The 25,001-nt window shown below is 37.0% G+C and overlaps 1 protein-coding gene across 1 annotated transcript in view; it reads left to right on the forward strand.

Annotated features, from left to right (window-relative positions):
• The window catches only part of ARHGEF3 (Rho guanine nucleotide exchange factor 3), a gene marked incomplete at both ends in the record, with an annotated part of 133,872 nt that overhangs the window by 19,725 nt on the left and 89,146 nt on the right, over positions 1–25,001 (forward strand). Inside the window, one exon of the mRNA XM_082004518.1 lies at positions 24,885–24,951. Within this exon, the coding sequence (XP_081860644.1) occupies positions 24,885–24,951 (67 nt within the window). The remainder of the gene's footprint in view (positions 1–24,884; positions 24,952–25,001) is intronic.

Raw genomic sequence — 25,001 nt, forward strand, 5'->3', positions numbered from 1 at the left:
AAATTAGTAATTTTAACCAAAATTTTGATTCTCCACCTTGACAATCCAAACCTTCTTAAAATTACTTTCATGGATCCCAGTTCTTTATGTTTTTTTTTTTATTTTGAGTTTTTGATCTGAGTAATTAGTAATGATTTGCTAATGTAGTGATAGTTACCCCAAAAAGCCTGTTTAAGTTAAAATCCACAGAACTTTTGTCAGGAAAAAAAAAAGTATTTTTTTCTTAATATCGTGACTGATGCAGACAGTAGAACTCTTCTTGGTATTGGGCTCTTTACAGAGTTTGTGGTTTAAAGCCTTCACTGAAGCCTCACACATTGTTTGGTACTTGGCTGTTCCTTTCCCTAGGCAAGGGATGTGGTACACTGTGGAATATAATTAGGAGAAAAGTTGTTACTTTTACTGTTGTGTTTGTTTTTTTTTTTTAATTGAAAAATACCTTTTTTTTAAAATCAGGAAAACGTTTGGAAGCAAAGCTTCACAATAACCTGGCTTTTGCAGTGAAGCTACTTTAAAACACTTTAGCCTCTCAGTTGGCTGTTCCTATTTTCACCATTACTTGCCACCACCTCTGTTGTGCCAATACTGTATTAATCCATTACTGTATGAATTAGATGAAAATAATTTTGGTTAAGAATAGCTTTCCCAAAAGGAGATTAATTTTTATTTCAGTAATTTTATATGTAGCACAGCCCTACAAATAGTTGTTTGGTCTAACTCAGAGGATGAAAAACTGCGGTAAGTATGGGGTAGGACACAGTGACCAAGGAAGTGGGGAGTCACAGGGTTTGACCACTTTACTAGGACTTCTTTGCCAAAACCAGTGGTTTTTATCCTTGAATGGTAAAATTGAGTTATAAAATATGTAAGAAAAAGTAATCTCAAATAAATTGACCAAATTGCACACTTATCTTCTTTAGGTAATTAATAATTATTAAAAACCACTAGCTTTATGAAAGAAATTACTTTTTGGGCTTTATTTTTGGTGTTGTTTCATAACTGGATGCAGCATCCAGTATGCTTGTTTTCTAGGGTTTGTAAGAGCTTCATAGGTGAACATTACTACTTCAAATGATTGAAAAAAGATTTCTGCCTTCAAAAATACACATGTACGTAGCTGTCTGACCAAAGGGAGAAAGTAGGCTCCTGTATTGATTTCAGTGGAGCAATATGAAGCTGCAAGAATTTATAGAGCCAGGCAAAGAATGATATAGGCCTACTTCAAAGACATTTTTCTTAGAATCGAATCTCTGTCTTCAGTTCCTAAGTATTCTATACAATATGTCACAAAAAAAAGTTTAACTTGATATAGCGAAGATACCCAGCTTGTTTAATATTGTGAACACCGTGCAGTTATGTTGACTTTACTGAGACTAATTCACTATAAAATGAACTTGTGAGTAAATTACTACAACAAGGGCAAAACTTAAAAGCTTTTCCAGTGAAAAAACTACTGAAGTGCTGAAGGCACTAACTAGCTTTGTTAGCCTGCTTCTAACAGTGCTTTTTCTTTAGGAGGCTGGCCTTGTTTTATGTCACAGATGAAGGGAAAAAAAAAGAATCCAGAAAGCAAGGGAAAAAGAAATAAAAATACTGGGTGGCAAAAAGTCAAGAAATGCAGGTTAGCATCTGAAAAAAACAAGTGTGCAGGGTGGAAGGTGGGGAAAGGAAGGTAGATGGAGGAGGGGAAGCTTCAGGCTGCCCTGAATCTCACACTTTCCAGAAAATGTAAGCCTGTACATATTTATGTAGCATTTCTGTTGCAATGCAGTCTGTTCAATCCATAGTGGTTGGGCTTACTGTGGCTGAGCTCTGATTTCAGTTGTGAAGCACTTTCTCACTTCTGTAATTCTAGGTTCTTAACAGCTGTTGCTGAGCTAAGCCTATTCTTAGTCATTCATGTATTTAGGACCCACCAGGCTTACAATTACACAGCTAGCTTTTAATGTTATTTTATTTAATAAGGAAAAATGGTTCTACAGCGAAGTTCTGCCCAGTGGCTAAGTATCAGATCACTCCCTGAACATATGGGTTATGTTAATGTCTGTTAATTATTATTTTATCTGAGGTTGTTTTTTTTTAATTCATCTGCTATTTAAAAACCAAATAGAAATAACAGGGTCAACTGAGATTAAAAAGATGCTTGAACTGACATGCCCATGACTGTAGTGTGAGTAAAAGTAAGATAGGAAAGCAGTGGTGAGCCCCTGAAAACCTGCACTTTCATGATGAGGTAGTGGGTAGATACCACATGGTCGAGATACTTACCTTAATGCATATGGTTTTAATCACACAACCCTTCTTCCTTAACGAGGATCAGAATAGGGTAGCTAAATTGCTACATACTGTAGCTCAAAGACAGACAAGTACTCAAGCTGACTCCGAACTTGTGTGGGAAGTAGGGTTTCATGACATAAATCATCATCATTCTGTTGCAGCTTTTGCCAGCTGCTAACTGATGAAGGAAGAATTATGTGTCTGGAATTAAAGTGAGAAAAGAAACAAGTTTAACAACTTTCCCTGTTTCTCCTGTATCCTTGTTCAATCAGTAGAAATGAGTCATCCTGAAGAACGGAATTAAAATGGCTCTAGTCAAGTGCAGTTTCACTGCAGATGTTTGTGATTACAAAAGGCACATACATGTTTGGAGAACACAAGGTTACAGTGTTTGCAAAAAGGAATTCCCATAAATTGCAGAAGGAACACTTCAGAGAGCTAGATAAAATTAATCTTATTTGCAAGAGGCCTTGAATTGCAAAGACAGGACATACTCTTCTTGGAAAGCTGAAGAATATTCAGGATAGTTAGCGTAACTAACAATTGTGACAGATTATTTCAATGAAGCAGATAAATATTTACAGAATATATTTAAAAAAAAAATCACTTCTATCTTACCTAACTTTCCTAGTTTATTTAATGTACTCCTCTGCCCTTAAAAGGAGTAGTAGAATTGAAAATTGTTATGAAGGAATCATTTGCATTGGGACTTGCAGCCTGAGAGTCAGTCAGTCCCTTAAAGGAAGTGGATGAAGATCCAGGAAAGCGACGTAGAACATGGAGGGCATGACTCATATCAGCTTCTGTAGCACACCCAGAAACAGCGAGAGATGAGAATGTGCTGAAATGGTTAAAGTAAGAGCAGTCGCCAGCTGCTGACTTAAGTCTCATGCACACATGAAATGGGCTTTGTAACTGAAGAAAATATGCCCCAGAGGCAAATACAAGTTTAAACATGTGTTTAATCATCATGTCTTACAAAACTTGGTATGGATTGCCTTTCCTCATCCTGGATGGGATCAAAAAAGTCTTGATTGCTTCCTTAAGAAAGCAAGCAAGCGTTCCGTTTGCCTGCTGGCCTGAATCTGAATCCCGCAAGATGGCAGGCTTGATCCGAAATTGAGAAAGGCTCTTTTCTCATCCCGGCAGAGGAAGCAGTTGCTCTTGGTGATGAACTCGCTGGTGTCCATCCTTCTGGTTTCTGGTTCTTCTCCTTTGCTTTGTTCTGGGACTGCATAACGACATGTAAGCAGAGGTGAGAGTTACGATTGCTTGTTTCAAAAGCCATTTCACTAGGCTAAGGCTGCTGCTTAGACAATACTTAGTGGGGTTTTTTTTTGCAGGGGCTTTACTTCTTTTTTGGTGAAAGAAGGTCACTCCCTAGATTCCTGGATAAAGCTGTCATCTGCATTTTGTACATGTGATTATGTTGTCTCTAAGTCATACTTCAGATAATTTCTATTGGTATGGCATCTCTTGAGACATTTGCTACTTGCTTGGTTATGACTCTGTTGTATTCCATCTGCTTTTTCACTGTTACGTGTCTCTTTTTTATCATAGCTCTTAGCGTGGGGATTTAGAACAAACATTTCTGAAATACCTCATTGGTTCCAATTCAGTGTCAAGAGGTTTTTATCCAAATAGAAGGTAACACCATGTTTAGGCTGCCCTCAATGATATTTTGTTTATAAATATGTATTGGTGAACAGGCTAGTGACATGGCGTTTATACTGTGATATACAAGTAAATGGGATGTTCACAAAGAGTGTATAGAGAGAGTGAAATATATTCAAGAGCTGAAAAATGTTTAAAAATGGTAATTTTTTGTTACTTTGATGTAGGAAAGGAGTGTAAAAATCCACCTGTCATTAAAAGTATCTTGTTCCTTTCTTCCTTATGGGCCATATTGGTGAAATCTAGAGAAGATATTTAATAAAAATGAATGTCACTGTGGAATTTCTGTGGCAGTCACTCTCTTGGCTGGAACAGGAGTCACTGGAACTGAGAAGCTGAATCTGTATAGCTTTAGCTAAAGAACCACGCTTTCTCATTTTGGCATGTTAAGGTTTTTATTTTTATTTTAAACACCACCCCACCCACACCCCCCCGTCATTGAGAGAAGTGCATGCTGACAGGATAATAAATAACGCAGTCATGGTGATTAGACTTGGATCACCAATGTAAATAACTAATACACTGTGGAAGGAGGCCTCAGCATCTCTAACTCATGTTTTGGTCGTTTGCAAGTTGAAGTTGTGATGATAGCAGATGAGAACTTCTTCTTCACTGCAATCTTGCAAACACAGAATAAATGAATTTGCATAGTTTAGAACAAGGATGAAATTCATCGTCCATCTTAGTTGTTATTTTCGTGCTGTAGAGCCTGCATCTTCCTGCATTTTGTTTTCCTTCTCTCTTACTTTATGAAAATACACAAAAAAATTGCAGAAACAGTAAAACTTTCTGTTTGCAACATATGAAGCACATTAACAAGCAAAGTTAACAAAACAAACTCCTTCATAGTTTAGTCCAATAATGGTAAAATAACTTGTAGCAATAGCAAATTAATAGCAATAAGAGAGTTGTAACATTTTTAGGTTCTTTTAATTCCCTTAATTTCCATTTCTCTACCAAAAATGTTTAACTCTGGCTAAATTAAATGTACAATGATGTGAAACTTGAATCATAAACAATAAGCGTTTAATATGTACAGAAGTTCTTACATGTTGTAGTAGAAGAGCTTTTAACTGTCCGAGTTGGTGGGTTACTCATTGTCAATATCCCCAAAAATCATCCCCCAGACCCCGCCATTAGAGCTGCTTTAGCACATAACCGTATTTGATGCACATACCATGCATTTTGTGGGGAGAAACGCTATTATTTAAAGATCTCCCTCAGATGGGTTTGATCTTCAAATACCGTGTGTGGTTTTACAACATCTGAGCAAGTCAGTCTTTTCAGCAAGCTAACAGGGGAACAAGGCAGAGTTTTTGTATTTGTTTTGAGACGCTGCAGGATATGACATTGAACAGATGATACTGGTAGTACGTACGGACGATTTCATCAAATACGTATGAAGTTGGCTGTTCTTCCCAGAGTATGCCTCTGCTGCTAACCCCATCTCCCTTAACTGCTGTCAGTGCTTCAGGAACAATTAGCCCTCCAGGGACCCTTCCTCATTCTGGGCAGCTGCTTACCACTTAACTGCAGTTAAGTCTGCCAGTGTGTTTCAAAACACACCATTTCTGTGATAATTAAAACTTTCCAGGACTTTGTAGCAATTACAAATCCTCCAGGCTTCATTATAGCTATATTAGCACTATCGCCTTTTTGACCATGGAGATTTTCTGTTACTTCTTTAACTGGGGTGGAAAAAGTTGTCCACAGAGGCAAAAGTTGGTATTTGCTTTAAATCTAGTTACCACACTCTCTTCAGTCTTGTGGTGAATTTTTGTTTTGTTTTCGATTTTTTTTTTTTTTTTATCTGTACCTAGGAATAAGTTTAATACTTTGTGGTTTTATTTTTAAGCAGTATTTGGCTGATGAGCTCGACAAAATCTTCTCTTCTCAGTTAACATGGATTTACATGCCTCCCTTGGCCAGTACCTTTCACTGTTCAATAAAGGCACCCAGGTTCAGTGGGGCGTACCAGGTTTTGTTGCATTCCACTGTAGGTGGAGTATGTTTTACTTTTAGGCTGATGTAGAAAAAGCAAATACTCTTAATTTAAACCCACTAAACAACTTCAAAATTAAACAAACAAAAAAAAAGCCCTCAAAGTGAATTGTGGTAAAATACAGAATAGTGTGAATTTCTGCTAACCACTTCGAAACCTCTTGATTCTCTAAGTGGGTGTACATGCACGTGCTTATATGAAGTGTGCCTGTGACAGGTTTTTTTTTAAGCATAAAAAGCAAATCCACGTGATCCACCATTCCCAACCATCTGTTTCCTGTATGCTTACCCTGCTTCTGTTTTAGAGATTCTTGTTCTAGTTCATGATTCCTTTTCACTAAGACTGCAGTATCTATTCTTATAAACAGTCTGTTTTTATTTCATACGTTTGTGCAACATGTAGTACAGTTGAACTTCTGTTTAATACCCTAATATTAATAATAAGACAAACTTTTTTTGCCCCAAATAATAAGTGATTACATATTTTTAGTTAATTCCCTGACTGTAGAGGGAGCTGGTGATAAAGTTTTCAAGTAAAACAAACATGATGTTTCTATGGGAACATCTAAACATTGTAGTATTTGGAAACAAAAGATCAGAAACAAAAGGCTGATTTTTTTTTTTTTTTTTTTTTTTTTTTTAAAACTTAGTCTTTCCGGAGGGGGGGGGAAAGATGGAGAATATGTGAATTGGTTAAATTAACTGCATTTTCCTGTGGGCCCTGAAAATTTCTGTAGGTAAGTGTTGTAAGACAAGAGGATGATTTTGAATATTTTTTCGAAGCTGAATACATTTGGTCACTTGCAAATATCTCGGATACGAAAGGTAGCTTTTCTGTAGTAAAGTGTCATTACATTGACTTAAAACTACACAAAGAAATTCCCCAGCTAAATCTGTAGATCTGTATCTTCTGATGTGTAAAAGAAAACCTGGGCTAATAGTAATAGCTCATATGTCATAATAGTTATTATGAAGAGCAACTCAATAAGAATACATGACTTAAATAAGAACGGTACAAAGTATTTAAAAATACCTGCAAATGTTTCAGAATATCCACTTATATTTGTTAGTATTAAAATCACATGTTTTTTTCCCTGACTTTGAACTTCAAAATCATTGTAAGAAGCATAAATTAAAATTCAGAAAAATTAACGTGCTCTATTGGCAGGAATGTAGGTATTCTGTTTCTGGCTGTATTGTTGTCTTTCATGTTGTGTTTTGCACTCACTGGTGAAGGCCAGAAGCTAACTGTATTTTACTAGCTGTCCAGTCAGTCTTCATTGAAAAAATGGATTCTAAAGCTATATTTAAAAAAGTGAATTCAATTACTACTATACTTCAGAGTGTGGAGATTTTGTTTCAAAGACTCTCATTTATTGTGGCAAATTACACTAAAAAGAAAAATGTCAGCTCCTCCTTTCTTGGTGTCTGCCCCACCCCACTCCATACAGAGCAGTAAGGTAAGAATGGCTCTTTTTTGAAAGCTATATGATGCTTCTGTTCCACAGATGAAATGCAAGTTGTATGTGACCAGATAGATTAAAAAAAAAAACCCCACTGCTCTCAAGTTTTAAAAAAATGGAGGTCTGTCTTAATACACTGTTACAACGTTTTATTGCTACATTTTCATTAGATACAGTCACATTCGAAACTTTATATTGTATTATTTATTACTACAGCAGATCTGTAGTAATAAATCTGGCAAGTCATAACTGGGCCTGCTTAGGCATGTTACCCTCTCATATCTGTTATTTGTCTAACTTAAAGCAGTAAGTAAAGTCATAGTAAGTCAACTACAGATCAGTAAGCGATGTGTATCAAAGTGCAGACAGGGAAAGTGATGATACGCTTTTATTGTACCTTTGTGTATAGCAGCCTTTCTGTCCCGTCCATCAGATTTCGTAAGGGTTTTTTTCTTCCCCCAGATACCCTCCTTTCTCTGAACTGACAGCTGACCTAAAGAACTCTTTCCTCTTTCTCCCCTGTGCTGTGTTGGTGTGGCGGCACTCCATAACAAAACAGAAAATAGTGGGAAATGTCCACCAGTCTCCATAGAAATGAAGAAGGAAGCAGGAAGAAAAATTAGAGTTTAGGAAGCTAAATTAGTTTATTATTAAACATTGACATTTATTTGCTAATCTGCTGGTTTATTATTCCTGAAATAACAGAATTATAATATACACCTCCAACTCTCGTTTTCCAATCTGTCAGTACATGATCTGGTGAAACTTTTATGACAATCCAGTTAATCAATGGTGATGCTTGTTTTATAGCATCTTTCTGATCAGTTCTTGTGGGACATAAAGGTATCTAAAATTTGTCTGGCATCATATGGTTATCCCAGAGATTAAATAGCTCCTTTTCATGGTCTTTATCTTCTGTGATTAAAAAATAATTTTCCCTCCTTAATGTGTTTTATTTAATCTGCAACTCATCTGGCACAGGCCAACGTTTGCCTGGTCACGTATTCTGTAATAGAGTACTTAATTGATTCTTTTGCATTTCATTTCAACAGAGGTTTGAAATGAATCATGAACCTTCCTCATTCTGATTTGTATTTCATTATATTTGGAGGTTGTTTTAAAAAAAAAAAAAAAAAAAAAAGTGTTTGTGTTCACCATCTATAGCTCAGTTTAAAAAAAAAAAACAACACAGGGAGAAGGGAAGGTTCTCATACGTATTAGAATGGGTAGGCTGCTTAATACCTGTCCATTCGGAATCTTTTCATTTTCCGTTTACTGGAGCAGGAGGGTTGTGAAGAAACTGAGTTTCTTTTGTTATCACTTGCCATCAGGATTTTGTATGTAAATGAGACAGTACACAATAATTTACAGAAAAATCATCGAGCACAGTGACCGAAAGGTAACCGCGTTGCAGGTTTTATATTTTGCGCAGCAGAGGGCTGTATTTACCAATGGTATATGAATAGCTGTTCATTGTTTTGTTTCTGTGGGGACTATGAGTGACTACTTAGGGTATCTAATTTAAATGTAGAATGTTTAAATTCCATTTAAGGCTTAGCCAAACTTCTCTCACTTATTGGTGTTCGGCCTTTGTTTTGGAGAACTTCGAATACTTGGTTTCATGGTAGTTTTTCAGTATCTGTATCAAGGTATTGAAAAGGTAAATTCTTCTAGCAGCTGAACCATTTCTTCTTTTCCTCTTTGAGGGTTATTCCTGTATGGTTTTGCTCCTAGTGTGTATGTGTGGTGTGCATGTAAGACTGGACTTTTTGACCAGCAGTGTCATTTAGGTCTGTATGTGTGCTTGGCATAGTTTTCTCCTGCCAGCCTGAGGAGATCTGTTGTATAGCTCCTAAATAGCCTTGTTTACAACAAGACAACCGTGAAATGTCCTGTTCCCCTGTACACTGCAGTTTACAAAAACTGTATACAGTAACTTTGTCGTCATGAACGGAATAGTGGTTTCTTATATTCCTCTATTAATGTGGCAAGGTCACGCAACTGAAGCCGCTGTCCCTGCCTGCCTGAGGAACACCGTCTATGAATGTTCGTTCTGTTTGTTTTTCTAATAAACAGTACAGATAGGAGAAAAACATGATCACATCTACCATAATCCTGCCTCAAGCCTTTCAGCAGCTGAGTTCTACCTAGAGAAACACATAACTTTCACAAAGGGCAGGTAGGAAACTTGACACAGGACTCTAGAACTGGCAAAAACTTGTTTTGGATTCTGAATCTCTGATGTCCTTACTTAAAGGAAATGGTTTCGTGTTATCAAGTTCCATCAAAGATCTTGAGTATTATTTCCTTACCCTTTTCAAGTCAAGCTGTTTTAATCAGTGATCCAAATAATTTTTTTTTTTTTTTTTTTTGCCCAGCAAGGAATCTGTGACTATCTCTTTTGCCAGGCTATTGGTAATCCCAGGAACTGCCTCATCCGTTGTCAGATCACGGTTGATTTAGGACTTTGCATCTGTTAGGTGAACGGATGAGGATAGTTAGTCTGGTGAAACAACAAGCTGTGTTTCCCTTGAGGAAACTGCTAACCCTTTTTCTCAGCCTAATCTAGCTCTTTGTTCACATACCAGACACAGTGTTAATACACATGAGTGTTATATATATGTTATATATATTTCTTTGTTTAGGTTTAACATTAAATGTTTTTCACTTGCCAGTAATTTTAAATTTTTCTCTCTTGAGAACAGCTACCTGGTTTTATGAACTTTGTGAAAAATCCTTGCACTTTTTTTTTTCCCCGAGTGGGGATGGTGGTTGGTTATGATAATTTAAAGAACAACAGACTTTTTTCCCCTTTCTATAGATTTACTTGAAGAAAAAAGTTATGACTCCTTTTTAATTTAAAAAGCCAACCAACCAGCCCCCCCCTCCTTTTATCTTTCTCAGTAGGACATAAGGGGGAGTGAGAGCTGGAAGTTATGAAACCATTTACTTTGCTTTTCAAGGTACTTAGAAAAGTCAGATTTGCAGAAAGATACATGTGTGTGGTTTAAAGAAAGCCCTGTTTCCTCAGGAAATGGCATATGGCTGTGCTGTCTGTCTCTTGACAGTGACTTTTCAACCCATTGTCCAGTTTCATTTTTAAAAAGATATTAGAAATATCAGAGCCAATAAACTGAAGTTTTAACACAATTGTGTATGGGTGAAGGTGAGAGACCCCAATTAATACCCCCACAGAGAGGAAGGCCGCCGGGGCGTAGCCATTTTACGTTCTTCTGGCGGGAGCCTGCCAGCAGATGTGCTGCTCTGAACCAACCACAGCCTTTCATGGCACGCCGGTCACGGAGGTGGTGAGGGGCAGAGTGGGAGGTGTGGGGCAAAACGCGGGCCTGCTGCCGCAGGAAACCAGTCTTCACCAGCTCTGCCCCTTGCAGTCCGTTGCAGAGCGAACGGGGGCTAAGAGGTGGCGACTGCTTGCAACAGGACGATGCCTCCGCTGTTACCACGCGCGCTCCGTGCTGTGTCTGTTCTGTGCGGTCCGACTGCGATCGTGAGGTCACACGCCACGCGTAGGATGTGGCTGCTGCTTCGCTTAATGCCGGTGCCGCCTTACTCTCTTAGGAAGGGGAAAGCAGCTTCTTATCATTAATCTTTACCCATAACAAAGAGCACGTACCTCAGTATCAGCCTGGCGAGGCTGCGCTCTGTACGTTCTTCATTGCTGTGCCCCTTCTGCCAAGCGATGGAGTCGTCACGTGGTGGCATACCTGGTCTTTCTCAGTTTGAAGTTGTCGAGGTTGGGAGATCTGCCTGGAGGGCTGTTAGACAAATAACGCTCTCAGTGAATCTTGCAGCATCGTTAAATTGCTAATGTGTTTAATGCAAAAGACCCCACTTTAGTTGAAGGCGGAGAGAGCATTGGATCAAGTGAACTCTTTTCATACCAGTTTTTCACAGAACCACAGAACAGCATTTCTGATGCCTTTGGAAATGAAAAGTGCTGTACCGAAAGCAAGATACTATTTTACTAATCCAAGAGATACAGTATAAGTGATGGGAAAAAAATCCAGCGGCTTGGCTTCAGAAACATATTTCACATACTCAAGTAGGACCATCTGCCGTATGTTCCTGTCACTCTGATGGCTACTGTGAGGAATGAGTGATTCGTGTAAAGAAAATCTAGTGAATATATGCTTGAAGCAAATGTCATTTATATTGAAATAAAAGAATGTATGTAGGGCATGACCATAAACAGGGGAGTGGTGTTAAATAGAAGAAACCATAATCTTTATGTAACTTCTTGATATGTGTAGCTTATGTAGCTTCCTGATATGTGTATGTTAGCTCCTGATATACTAGTGCAAACCAGTGTTGTAGATAACCGCAGAAATGTCGAGAAGATGTATAGCCAAGTAAGGTAGCATTACATAAGTAGAATAACAGAGCGCATGCGCAAACAGAAAGGTCATGTAGAGTGCACTGACGAAGAGGAGCATCTTCCTCCCAACGACCACCAGACGACCACCTAAAAAAGGATGAAGCATGCGCAGACCGGGGAAGTGGTGACGCACTTAGAGAAGGAGTCATCTTCCGAGAAAAAGACGGAGAAAGGCGAGAAACGAAGCCTAGAAAAGTATAAAGGAGAGGATTGTAAGAAGTGAAGGTGTGCGTCTTCGTGGAGCGGAGATTCCCGGCGCACCCAGCGCTGTTTGCTCGCCTCTATTCGTTTAATAAATTGTAAACTTAAATTGGAATCCTGTTTGGGACTAAATCATTTATCACAGCTACCAAGAGTTGTTCTGGTATCAATGACCATAAAGGAAACGCTAAATAATTTTGCATCATCAATGATCAAATCAACATCTGTTTGATTTCTTCCCGTGTGGTTTATGCCTCTCTTACTTCAGCTGCTGTAGTCAGTAGGAATATTGTCCTTGTGTTCTGGTACTCTGTATTCGAAGTGAAAAGGCCTGCTCTCTTGTTTTTGTAATTAGCAAGCTTTTCAGTTTTATAAGGAAATACTGCAGTTCATGTCTGCTTCCTAAACCCAATTAATTACCTCTTTGAAACCCAAATACAGTAGCTATCATCAAGAGTAAGAGCGAAGATGAACGTGCCCTAATTTAAAGGCATGGTATGCAAAAAGTTTCAGAGGAAATGCAATAGTGGTGAATGTCTTGAAAAAAGACAAAAACCTGATGAAAATACAGAATGAAACGGTGTGCAATTGTGCAACTGCTAACATTCATTAGTGTCACAAAACCCAATAACTAACGAGTCTAAAACTAATAGTTTCTGCATATCAGAGTCAATCTTCTACCATATATTATAAAGTTGTTACAAATCATGGAATATTCTCTTGGAAAAAAAAATTATACTGTACTAGCTTATGTGGTGAGAATATGTGCAAGGGCAAATAGCCCAAAAATGTTTATTTCTTTGAAAGCAAATAATCTCTGGCAAACTTACATTAAAAGATTTTTCTGATATGAGTTACTGGAACAAACTCTGTTATTCCTTATGGTTCCATAAATAGTTGTGGAAAAACTTTAAGGTTTCACATACAGCTGTGTTTATTTCTTAGGGCCATCTGACAGTCTTTTCAGTAGGTAATGTCAGTTCTATATTAGCTTTTTTTAAAAAAATGTGATTGGATAGGAAAGTTTTGGTATGTATGGCACAAACACAGCTGAAGTAAATGGATTTTTTTCATGTTTTTTGGAAGAGCAAGGTACGGCAGTGTGATCTTACCAATACTGATAATATATTAAAATAATTAATTTATTGGGCTCTTTATTTTTTCCTACAGTAAAATTAATCTTAAAAATAATGTAAAGAAGCATTGCATACTTATTAGCAGTAACTTTGCCTTCATGGTGTGTACAAGTGATGTTTTTTACAAGATTTTTCTGCTTGCAGCTTTCATTCATGGCTACTTTTTGACCTTTAAGCACTTTCATTGCATTTATTTTGGGAGGCGTCTTAAAATGGGTAATCCGGAGTCATAGGCCTGAAATTTTGACTTTGTCTTCTGCCTGTAACAACATACACCAATACATTTGAAACAGATAATGTAAATGCAGACACTGAGGCAAACAAAATAACACAGTTAATTATTGCACTTGCTGCTCTGACACTGTGCTTCAGGCAGAAATTGCAGAAGGAAAGCAGCTACATACTTGTATTAATTAAGGCAATTGATAACAGATCTCATAAATAAGGTAAAATAAGAAGGATATAAGCCTTCCTGCTTCCAGGCATGGACAGACAATCTTACCTTGGAAGAGATGAGAAAATTTCCTTCATTGGCAGATCAACCCATCACTCGTCTAAGTTACAGCAGAATCCCATTTCCTGTCTGATCCACTGGTCTCGCTTAACATGTTAATTCCTGGCTTTGCAGGAATTGTATTAATTTGGAAGGAGAAGAAAAAACGGCTGTGTGTGTATTCATCCGTATAAATACATTTTCTTTTTTGTGTGTGTGTGTGTGTGTGTATATATATGTATTTCTGAAAAAAAAAAAGTCTCCAAATCTCTCCTACCCATAAATGCACTTTTTAATGAATGTACTTTGACTCGGGGGGAAAAAAGAAAAATACACACTTTCAGAGTCATGACTGGTATAATGTTATTTTTTAATTGTAGGATACTGTACTGGTAAGAAAACTATTTTATTAAAGTTTTCTGTCTGCTCTTGTAAAATGGTCTTGGCCTGAAATTAGTGTAATGTAGATAGTGTATTTATATGAAGAGACTAGGAAACATAACTTGTTGCTGACAGACTTAGAGATAAGTGAGCATCTTCTGTCCTTAGTTGGTATTTTGAATGGAGCTTTAATGGAACAATAGTTTCAACAGGTTTTACTCCATTGCATTCAAGGTTTCTATAGTAATTACTATGGCAACACTGATGCAGAAAATGTTCCCACAGGAACCCAGCTGTGAATAATAACTAACAACTGAAAACATTTTGCTTTTGCATCTCAGGTTAAATATCCTGTCAGAAATGATGGAAATAGTGAAGGTGTGGGTTTTTTGCTTGCTTAATAGGAAGTCATTCTACTACATGAAAATCCAGATATTAAGAAAGGAATGTTTGCTTTCAGAGTACTTACATGCTTTGAATATATTGCTGAAGTATCATCCCACAGACAAGTGAAGAGTGTCAGAAACATTAGGTGTAAAATTTGGCACCAGCTTCAAAAGTTGCATGTTGTAAAGTAACTTCCAGTGCCAAATAAGTACTACAAAAATCTTCCGCTCCAAAAATTATAACTTAGCTTTTATTAACGGTATTATTTGTTACGTAAATGGGTTTACATAATTCTTGAAGATAAAACTATCTTGATAGCCTTCTGACTTCACTGTGCAATGAAGACCAAGATCACAAAAGTCACATGGTAGAGGTCAGTATTTGTTGACTTCAGTGTCTGTTTATAAACTGCCTTCAAAAACTCTTCTGATTTTTGCAGTAATAAATTTGTTAGTGTTTGTATTAAACAGAATATCCTGTTGTCAGAGGATGCAATATTTATTGAAACTGTTTGTTGTTAAATGTAGCTCTCCTTGTGCGTGTAAGCTGGCCTTTGTGCGTATAGTTGCCTTGTTTTGTATTTATTTCACTTTTATTCAGAACAAAGGGGAAACCAGTCCGGTGTTTATGATAGGAATAAACTTTTAAACTTGAAAGCATTTTAGGGCTTGTTTTGGTAGCTTTACTGTCATGGAGTAAGGCAAAATACTGATGGAGCTCAGGGGCTTTATGGCCACAATAAAACATCCTAATGAGTTATATCAAACAAGGGAAACTGAAGTAACCGATATTAAAAGGACACTGCTAATTCTTTTAAACATCTAAAAAAGATGTTAAAGCTGAATAAGAAAATTGTGAAGATCCCTTTGTTAAATACGAGGAGAAAAAAGTTTTCCAAGCCCAGGGTGCTGATAGCTGCTCTTGGCAGTTATTTATGCAACTTAATAGGAATTACTGTGCGTATCAAAATGAAGATGAAATGGAGATGAAATCACTATTTGTTCTATTTGGGTTCCTGCAGCATATGCTTTGCTGATAATATAAGTGAAAGTCTTACAAGTGAAAATGTCTTCGTAAATCTAAGAGTTGCATAGTTTGATCTTGATAATTTGCATGTATATATCACACATTGCTTTAAACTTCCATTCAGGGCCTTTTGTAGTTCATGTCGGTGCACATAACATAACTGAGTTAAAAATCGAATATACTGGAAGCTTATTAAAGAAAACTGCTTGTATTGGGTACATAACTACTAAAACTGTTTGCATGTGTACAGATGCTTCAGCTATGAGTATCCTAAATATTTTCTTAAGCATAGTTGTGCTTATTGTACCTATTGATCTTAGTAATCTAACGATGTGAAAGTGTTGTTTCCCAGGTTTCATATTCCTCTAAAAGAAAGGGTGTTTAATTGGGCGCTTATCTTTAAAACAGCACCCAAAGGGGGGAAAAAAAAAAAAAAATCCCAACTCATTGTACTTTACATTTCTAAATAAAAAGCTCTAGAAACAGGGAAAGGTTGTTTGAAAAGTTTAAGCTTTTTCCATAGACTTGATGTAAATACTGAAACTCATTCCCATGAAAGGTTTTGTTACTGGTAAGTTGATGAATTCCTGTCTTTTTTTACTTCTTAATACTCTGTTCTTTATTTAACTGACTTTTATTTAAATGCTTAAAGGGTGGGAGAAGTTTGGTTGCCCATGTTTTAGTTATACCATAGTAAAGTACTTGCTTATGTCCTGAGCAGAGTCCCAGTATGCTGCAGAATTTAACCTTTGGTGAGATTTTTATGGCCAAGTTATTGAACTGTATGCGACAAAGTAGCTAAATAGAATTTGCCATGACAGCCTGCAAGCCTCTCGGCACGGCAGAGGGCAGAGCTAGCGTAGACATGAAATTATGTGATATAATCTGACTATTTTGGGAGGATGGTTACTACACACTGAAGTTAAGTCATGGGCATGATTACATATACCTGGAGAAGTTTAGTTTACTAGCTCCGGTGGTGACCGGCCTGTTACAATCTCAAGGTAAGATGTTCTGGTCTGGCTGCATAGAAATTACAGGAGTGGATCTTGTCACTCAGTTTAAGATGCTTCTTCATGCAAGAATAATCTTTCTCAATGAAACAGTATTCCGAAAGTTACAATCCTCTATAACTCATCATATTTAATAAAAGCAGGTTCCCTCCCTTGACTGACTGGCTTAATGCCATATCCTTGAGAGGTAGGTGTGAAAAGTATCATACAGCACCCTCTAAAGCTGTGCAGGGGTTTTCCACAATTCAACGCAGAGAAGCCTGCAAATTGGCTATGGGCCTAATGACGTAATGATCCTATTTGGCACATTTGTTAAAAACCTACATTTTTGGTCTTTTCAGTTGAAATACAAGCTATTATGCATAAAAAGATAAAGTTGCAAATGAAGCAATAAGGAAATAGCAGTACAGGAGTTTTAAAATCTTGTGTTGGATTGACTTGCCCCCCAATGTCACTTGTTTTAAATGGTATTGCCCTCTTTATTCAGTACTTCTGGTCTTTCTAAATGCCTATTAGTGAACCACAGCTTCACAGGAATTCATGTTTACCTTCAGAAAGTAAGCCAGATAATATGAATCCAAACAAAAAGGATTTTCAGAAAACACTCATTTCCTTTATCAAGATAATGATGTGACGGTGCTTGGATGATCATCTTGAGGGTGTTAGTAGGTTCTCTATAGGCTAACTGAAAACGTTTGGTTGGATTTCTTGAACTGCTAATAAATCCCTTGTCTGCTTTCTCTGGGTGAACATTTTTCTTTCTGTCTAACCAGTAAGTATCCAATCTTGCTAAACTAAATGGACTTCCCAGCCTTAGGTTCTCAATGAGAGCTTACTTCTATTTTGAAAACAAAATGGAATAGACTTACTTTTCTTCCTTAAGCGTGAATATTGTTGCGAGGTTTTTGCCTGGAGGCTTGCTTTTTCTCATGATCTCATGATGAGGGGCCATGATGAGCAAACATTTCTTTTTAATGAAGAATTGTACTTTTTGTAAAGAATTCAGCATGTATCTGTGATACAGCAGTGGGATGGGGTAGTGATTAAAAATCAGCAAACATGTTATTGCCATTTCTTCTTCCTAATGTAATGCTATAGGAATAATTTTAGTCTGTGCATTCAAAGTGAGCCGGTAAATAATCTTTCTAATCTTAGCTTTTACAGTAGTGATGAAACAGTGGTGTTTTGTTATGGAAACATAATAGAGGACTCTCTTCTCATCCTCCCCGGCATTAATGCAGCTATACCTTTGTCAAACAGCAGAAAAGCCTGTGTCCTCCTGTTGGCGAGTAGCCAGGGCTTTCTATTTCAGTTGTGAACAGAGTTCTTGTATGTCAAGGGGGGATGTTTTTATAGTGGTGTCTATCAATCAGATGTAATGTATTGCATTAACCTGCAGTATTTACAGATGAAGAAATAAATTCTGTTTAAAGCTTTAAATCAAGCCTGTATTTCTGCAGAATATGAAATGTTACATCCTTAGGAATATCTGATTTTTAGGTCAAAGTGTAGAACTTTAGTTGGTCTTCAGATTTTTTTTTTTCCCTTTTTCCTAAAATTATTATTTTTTACAGGAAATCAATCAAATGCAGAAATGAAAAAATGCATTTTGTAGCATCTTTGGGTTTTATTAGTGATGGGATATTTTACGGTGCTGTGCATTGATTCATAGTGTAAATAAACACGTTCCAAAGAAAGCATGGGAAAAGAGTAGGTGTAGGACAGCTCGCTGGTACATGTGCCTGCTTCAGTGATGCAGGCTTTCCTCTGTGTACATCCAGATTCACCAGGGCCGTTCTTCTTTCTTAATACGTTTATGACACGTAATTCATGATAGTAGGACAATAAAAGATTATGTTAATATTCAGGAAGTCAGCCCAGCTAGTAAAAATCTGTCATCTGTTTTTCCCTTGGTGGATATTTTTGTCTCTCACAAGGTAGTAGGTGTTCAATCTTGCTTATCTAAGTGGCCTTCCCCCCCAGCCCCCAAGTTATCTATCAGTAGACACCCTGGGAGCTTGAAGAGCTCATGTCAGCAGGATTGGACCTGGGCAAATCAAACATACACGCAGTCTGTATGAGATGCTTTGCCTTTAGGAAGAAAAGTGTTCAAGTAAACTCGCAATATGAACTTAAAACTTTTCTGAACCAAATCCTACTGTGTATTAGGTTTGGCTTTTTCTTTCTGGAAAATAAAGGAAATTTTCTACAGTCTCCTTTTAGTGCCAAAATGCACAGGGGTAGTATAGAAGAGAAATAGTATTTGAAATTTCAAGTGGAGGAGTCAGTGTTTTTTAAAGTAGGTCAAACCATGCATTTTTTTCCTGCTTTTAAAATCAGTACCAAAGGTACATTAATTTATTATTATCTGTAATTTAAAACATCTAAGAGAATAGTTTTAAAAACTATTGTCTAAAGGTAAAATGCTCTTGCATATCTCAGGCTTCACCAGGTAAACCACTGTGAAAATTTTTTTGGGGGGGTGTAATTTGGTATCACAAACATCCCAGTGTGTTAAAATAGATGTGCTTTTATGAACAGTGTATTAGTGTACACTTTTGATAGGTTGAACAGATGACATTACAAAGAACAGTTCTGAACAGTAAGTACTATTTATTATTTAACAGTATTTTCATAAAATATTCACAGCTGTAGTAACAACCTTTATTTTTGCAGATTGAAAAGAATTTTTACTTAGCACAGCTTGTCTCTGAGTGGTTTGAGCTTTCCTTTTATTATCTAAGTGAGTGTTCATGTGGATTTGTGAAATGCGCTTTTATCTTCAAACAGATATAGCAGCTGATTATTTTAAACGAAACACACACAGCTCTGATATTTATATCTAAAAAAATACTGTTGTAGTTAGTGACTGTGTGCAGAAAGACTGCAGGATCAGATGAAAATGTAAAAGTTATGTGAACTTAGCATAAACTGCCATAAATCATTCGTTTATCTCATCATCACATAAGCAGATAGCACACTTTCTTAGTAAATCTAATAGAAACTTGGAAATATTCAGTAAATATTGTAGTCTTTAGATTCCTTTATATACTTAGCAATTGTCAGTATATAACTAACCTATAGCACAGGAAAGGTCACACAAAACAATTCCACTGTTTTATTTTGGGAGCCATGTTAATTTGGTGTCTAAAAATTGTGTCTAAATAAAGATGTCAATACAGATATCTTTGTCCAACAGATATGTTTATTATAGCTATTCATAGTATGTGAGTGAGGGAACCTAAATGGAAAACCCTACACATTTTAAGGATAAAACCATAATTTTAGGACTTTCAGTTCTTTTTCTTAGCATTGAGGGGAACATGGAACATAGCTGGGTTCTATCCTGAGCTTTATGCATAGTTTTATTATAGTTACAGGTCATATTCAGTCTTTGCAAAAACTCTGCCATTTCACTGATCTGTAAATGTTATTGCTACTGGTGACAGGTAAGGAAAAAAAGTATAATCCAAGTTTTAATTTCCAAGTTTTAAATTCCAAGGCAGAATTGGCATATGCTAGGTGTATACTTATTAAACTCAACAAATGAAAAATACAGGGATCACTTTTGCAAAACGGTTTTAAGAAGGATCAATGTTTTGTTTCCAGAGAAGCCTTTATGGTGATGATCGTTTAATGGGAAATAGTGGATTTTTTTTTTCTCTGAATGCAAGCAGCAGATGGGATGACATAAACATACTATAAGACAATTAATAACTACTTCAGTCTTTATGGAGATGCATCTTTATTTTTAATTCAGTGTTCCACAGTGAAAATCAACTGATGTTTATCCTTAATCCACTCTAATACTTTATTAGTTTATGGCAACATCTTGTCTGTATTCTATACAAACTTCTGTGATACTTCCTTAGCTGTGAGAAAAATTTCTCTACCTGCAATAGCTTTTTATTTCATGGTTTATCATGTTCTTTCTCTTTTTTTTTAAATTCTTCCCCCCCGCCGCCCCCAAGTGGTTTTCTTTTGTAAAGCTTTGCTTTCTGTTGGGCAGTGTGTAGTACAACCTTGCGTTACAGGTTGATTTATTGTAATTAACCTAAAAAAATGATATAAATTAACTCATAGGTACTAAAAAGTTCTAGAACTTTTATTTATGCTGATTTAGGACTTTTAAGTGATTCTCATGGATCACAGAATCTAGGACCTTATGAACCTTAAGCTGATAATTCACTGTATGTTTAATTTAGTGGCCGTTTACTCTCCAGGCTACAAAATAGTGGTGCCTTTGTTAAAGATAGAGCCATGGTTCAGAGGGTATTACCAGTGTCAAAAGTTCCTACAGTAATAAATGTTTTGTTCAGTAAAATTCCAAATTATCCTTATTGAACACCAGGATCACTAGGAAACTAGCAGGCAAGCCAGGCAGTGTAGTTCAGTCATTCTCTGGTAAGTGTTTCAAGCGATCCAAGGTACATTTGAGCTACGAAGATGTGAAGATGACATTTCCAGGGCTTATTTTGTCAGGGCTGGAGCTCAAAGATCAAATGGAAGATGAACAGTTATAACTTCTATTAAAGAGGAGGAGGAGGAATTTGACACTCGAAGAGGTAGACGTGGCAGAAGGTTGAGTATCTTCGTGGGCTGCCTTTCCAAGTTGCAGGCCTCCGCTTGCACTTCTCTCAGGCTGGATGGGCTTGGTTTCAGGCTTTTATTTCCAAGGTAAACTTTCCATAGTGATCTCCAAACCAAGCTCAGCTGACAGGTTTGGTGGCCCCCTCCCTCCCACAGTCTGAGGAGTTCCTATATAGTCCCACCTTCTAGACTTTAATTCTTAAAACTGCAGTACTGGGGAGAAAATGTTTTGGTGAATTTTAGCTAAATGAAGAAAGATCCATCGGTAAGAAAGGTCAAGTATTATAAATTACAGCTTTGAGATTACTGTTGCAAGTAATCGTAGGGAGGAACTCCTCTCTTTCCCTTACACATTATGCACTTCCTTTTCTCAGCCATGATCTAGTCTGTGATCATCTTACTGGATGTATTTCAGGAGTGTTCGTGTCAGTGCATGCAGTTATAGGAACGATCCCTGTTTTGTTCTTGGCATCTGAAAAAGCCTTACTACAGTATCTGAGTATCTTATGTGCCTCTAAAAAGTCAGATCTGTTCATCACTGTTAATGCCTATTTTGTTTCCATCTTTAAGCTAATGCTTTGTTTTGTTCTATCTACTACCTGCTTATGCCAGTGATGGCGTCTATTATTGGTCTGGCCAGTAAATTGTTTTATTTCCAAACCAAGTGGGTCTAATATACCTATTGATATAGTATCCCTCCTGTCAAAGTGTAACATACATTGGTTATTTCAAAAATAGAATTCTTCGACAGTTTTGTAGCTTTGTTTTCGTATTTAAAATATCAACCAGCAATTTAGTATTTTAGTAGTGTTATAATACAGGCAGGGTGTTTCTTACTTAGCTTATATACTGCTGCAATTCAGAAAAAAATTATCCATTAAACAGAATGTTCAGGACTAACAGTAGTAAGTGCCCTGTAGAAAAAAGACCAAGATATTAATTTAAAATGTATTTGAAAAGATTGCAATATTTTAATTCTTTTTCAGTACTGTTCTCACTGGGGCTGACAGTTGGCGAGACCAGGAGATCAAAATAACTTTGAGATAGTGAAAGACCAAACTGAAAACTGTAAATGAGGTCTGGTTTTTGGTAGAACTTTATTTTGTTACTTGAGGTGCAGTTGAGAATCAAAACTTGTATTTTGCTTCATTTTGATTTAGAGTTGTGTTCAGCTGAAAAATGCTGGTTCAGGATGGTGATCATAAACAATTTATGAATATGTTTAGCCTAGATGATTTCTAGTTATGGGAACAGTGAGATTTCTAAAACAGACTTTGAGTAAGATAGTAGGACAGTACTTTTGCAGTTTAAATATCTTGGTAAATTTGAGACAGGCTATTTGAAATGGTTGCTTGTAATGAGAAATTAGACTTGATATATTCACTGTGTTCTGAACTTAAACTTTGAATACCCCTGATAGAATAGAAAATAGGGATGTACTAGCCAGGCCAGATGCATAAAAGTGAAAGGTTTTGAAGAAATTATTTAAGGTAGCCCATAAAGTGGTGAGTGTAATGCTTCTGCCTGATTTCTGCTCATTAGCAGCATGCGCACACACTGGGTGAAAAAACAATTTGTGAAAGAGTTTTGTTACATCCTGTATGTATCAGATCAGGCCAGTAAGTCATGGAGGAGCATAGAGTGACTTCGATATGTCACTTCAATACCTTTTTAACTAACTCTTTTTCAAAGAACTGGCTTGTTTTATTAGGCTGCTGCATTTAAGGCTCTTTAATAACACTACAATAGTATTAAAAAGAAAGGAGTTAGCGTACCGTTGTGCATAATAGAGACGTTCCTTCTCACCAAAATGAAGTAAGGTTCTTGACTGATAGGGAAGGAGGACAGCTATTGTGAAAACTGGCAAAAGGTGGATTTAATATTGTCTGCTTTCTATAAAGACTGGCTGTTGTTGTGTTGTCGGGGATGCTTTCAGTGAATGGGAAAGTTACACATTGATGGTAACAAATGATTAGTCATCAGTCGTCTTCTAGTGGCTGGCCTTCAGTTCAGTGTAGATGAAAACTTATTGCTTATTACAGAGTTCTCAGTTCTTGTTACAGAATGGTTGTGGGGAGAGATAATTTTTAATGAAGTTTTAATGTCCCTGTAACGGTTACCTAAACTATAATAAATCCTGCTATATTGAAGTTGAGATGTCTTTTGTTTCCCCTATATTCAACTTAATTAAAATAGAACTAGTGCAATCCTTAATGAACTTGGAAAATAAATGCATAAAGAGCTTTAAAATATCAAAGAAAAAATGTGGAAATGTAAGTTTAAACATGAGGTTTTCTGAAAAGTGGCTAAGGAGCACAACTCCGTAGAAAGCTCACAGTACATCTTGGAATATCTGGCGCTGGTTCTAGTGTGAGATCATCTATGAAAGGGTGCACAGCAGTGTTAGGACAATTGATAATCTGCGTAACTTGCTCTGCTGATCTCATTTTTCTCTTTTCATAATGCATTTCCAGTTCCAGTGAGGCTTTTGGGTTAGAAATTCAGTTTCATAGTATCTTAATTTGGAAAGCTGTAGTAGTAGGATTTATTAGTGGGACAGTCTTTAACACTAACATGTGATGTATGCTGCATTGTGCTTTTTAAGGACTTAACGTGCTTCAAATATTGCTATTCTTTCTGGTTGGCTGGCTGGTAGAGTGGAAAACTGAGAAGGTCTACGTTTCATCCTTTGATGTTACAAAAATGACTCAATTGTCATGATTATAGTTTATTATTTGCATTATGTTGGCATCTGAAAAGTCTACTGTGATCACAGCTCTATGATATTTTAATGCACGTAGTAAGAAAAATGTCTGTACACCAAAATACGGAAGACGGACAAAAGACAGAACTATTGCTATCCTAACTCTACAGAAAAGAAACTGGGGCATGGTGTGTTGGAGTCCTTCAGGAACTATTAGCAGCAGGAATGACCCCCAGATCTTTCATGAGTTAAAGCACAGGACTGACTGCAAACCCGCTGTCCTGTTATTGTTGGATGGTGAGGTTTGACAGGCAGCCATTTAATTTGCTATTTTTTAACCAAGTTTTTGTATTCATGTGATTATTTGTGATCGCCTCTGTAATCTATATAATTGCATGGTTGGAGTTGCAGTGTGCTCAGCACTCAGGTCCTGACACCAAATTATTTCTTGGTTTGGTCAACTTCAACAGGTCAGTCAAGCTTTGATCTGACTTAATGTGTAAAATCTCAGCAATGTTTGCCTCCCTTTGTGAAGTAATTGAAGATCTTACTGGTGAAAAGCACTCATTAAGAGCAAAGCGTTCATGTTAATGATTACTTTTCAGAAATAAGTGTACAGCAATAATTATAGGGTAGGAGAAAGGTTTTTGGAAGGAGTAAAAACAGAAGCCAGCTTCTAGTTTTCAGTGTCACACACAGGTATGGCTAGCTTGCTTTACATTGGTGCTTTGCGTAGCTTCACTGTTGGGATTAAAGGCTCTTTAGTGTCCCCATCCAGTACAGTTGGCAGACTGCAGCATCTTGCATCACATGACGTAATCACAGCTTCACAGACCCACGCTGCTCAGGCCCAGGCTGTCTCTGCGTGTTGAAAATCAGCAGGAGTAACAAGTTGTTGTCAGTCATCAAGTCAGTGCATCTCTGAAGGCTTGTAAGGCTGCCATGTCCCTTAGCTCTCAGGCTGAATTTAAACATTTAGGTAAACTGAAGGGAGAAGCCTGTCACAAATACAGCCAAGAAAATCTAAGGTGTCTTAGTACTTGAAACCTATGTTTTTCTTCTCTCCCTCTATTGTCACTCTGTTATTGATACAGGAAATATCAGCTGAAAAGGTAAACATTTTTCTTTCTCTCATCTTGCAGGCCGAAACAACAGCAACAGAACAATTTTTCCTTGTTTCCTTCTACCAAGGGCTGGAATTTCAGAGGGGTAAGTGTGATGTTATTTTGTTCATACTCCGTAACATTCCCTCCTGCTTC

The sequence above is a fragment of the Phaethon aethereus genome, assembly GCF_964289735.1.
Source record: "Phaethon aethereus genome assembly, chromosome: 11".
Taxonomy (NCBI): Eukaryota; Metazoa; Chordata; class Aves; order Phaethontiformes; family Phaethontidae; genus Phaethon; species Phaethon aethereus.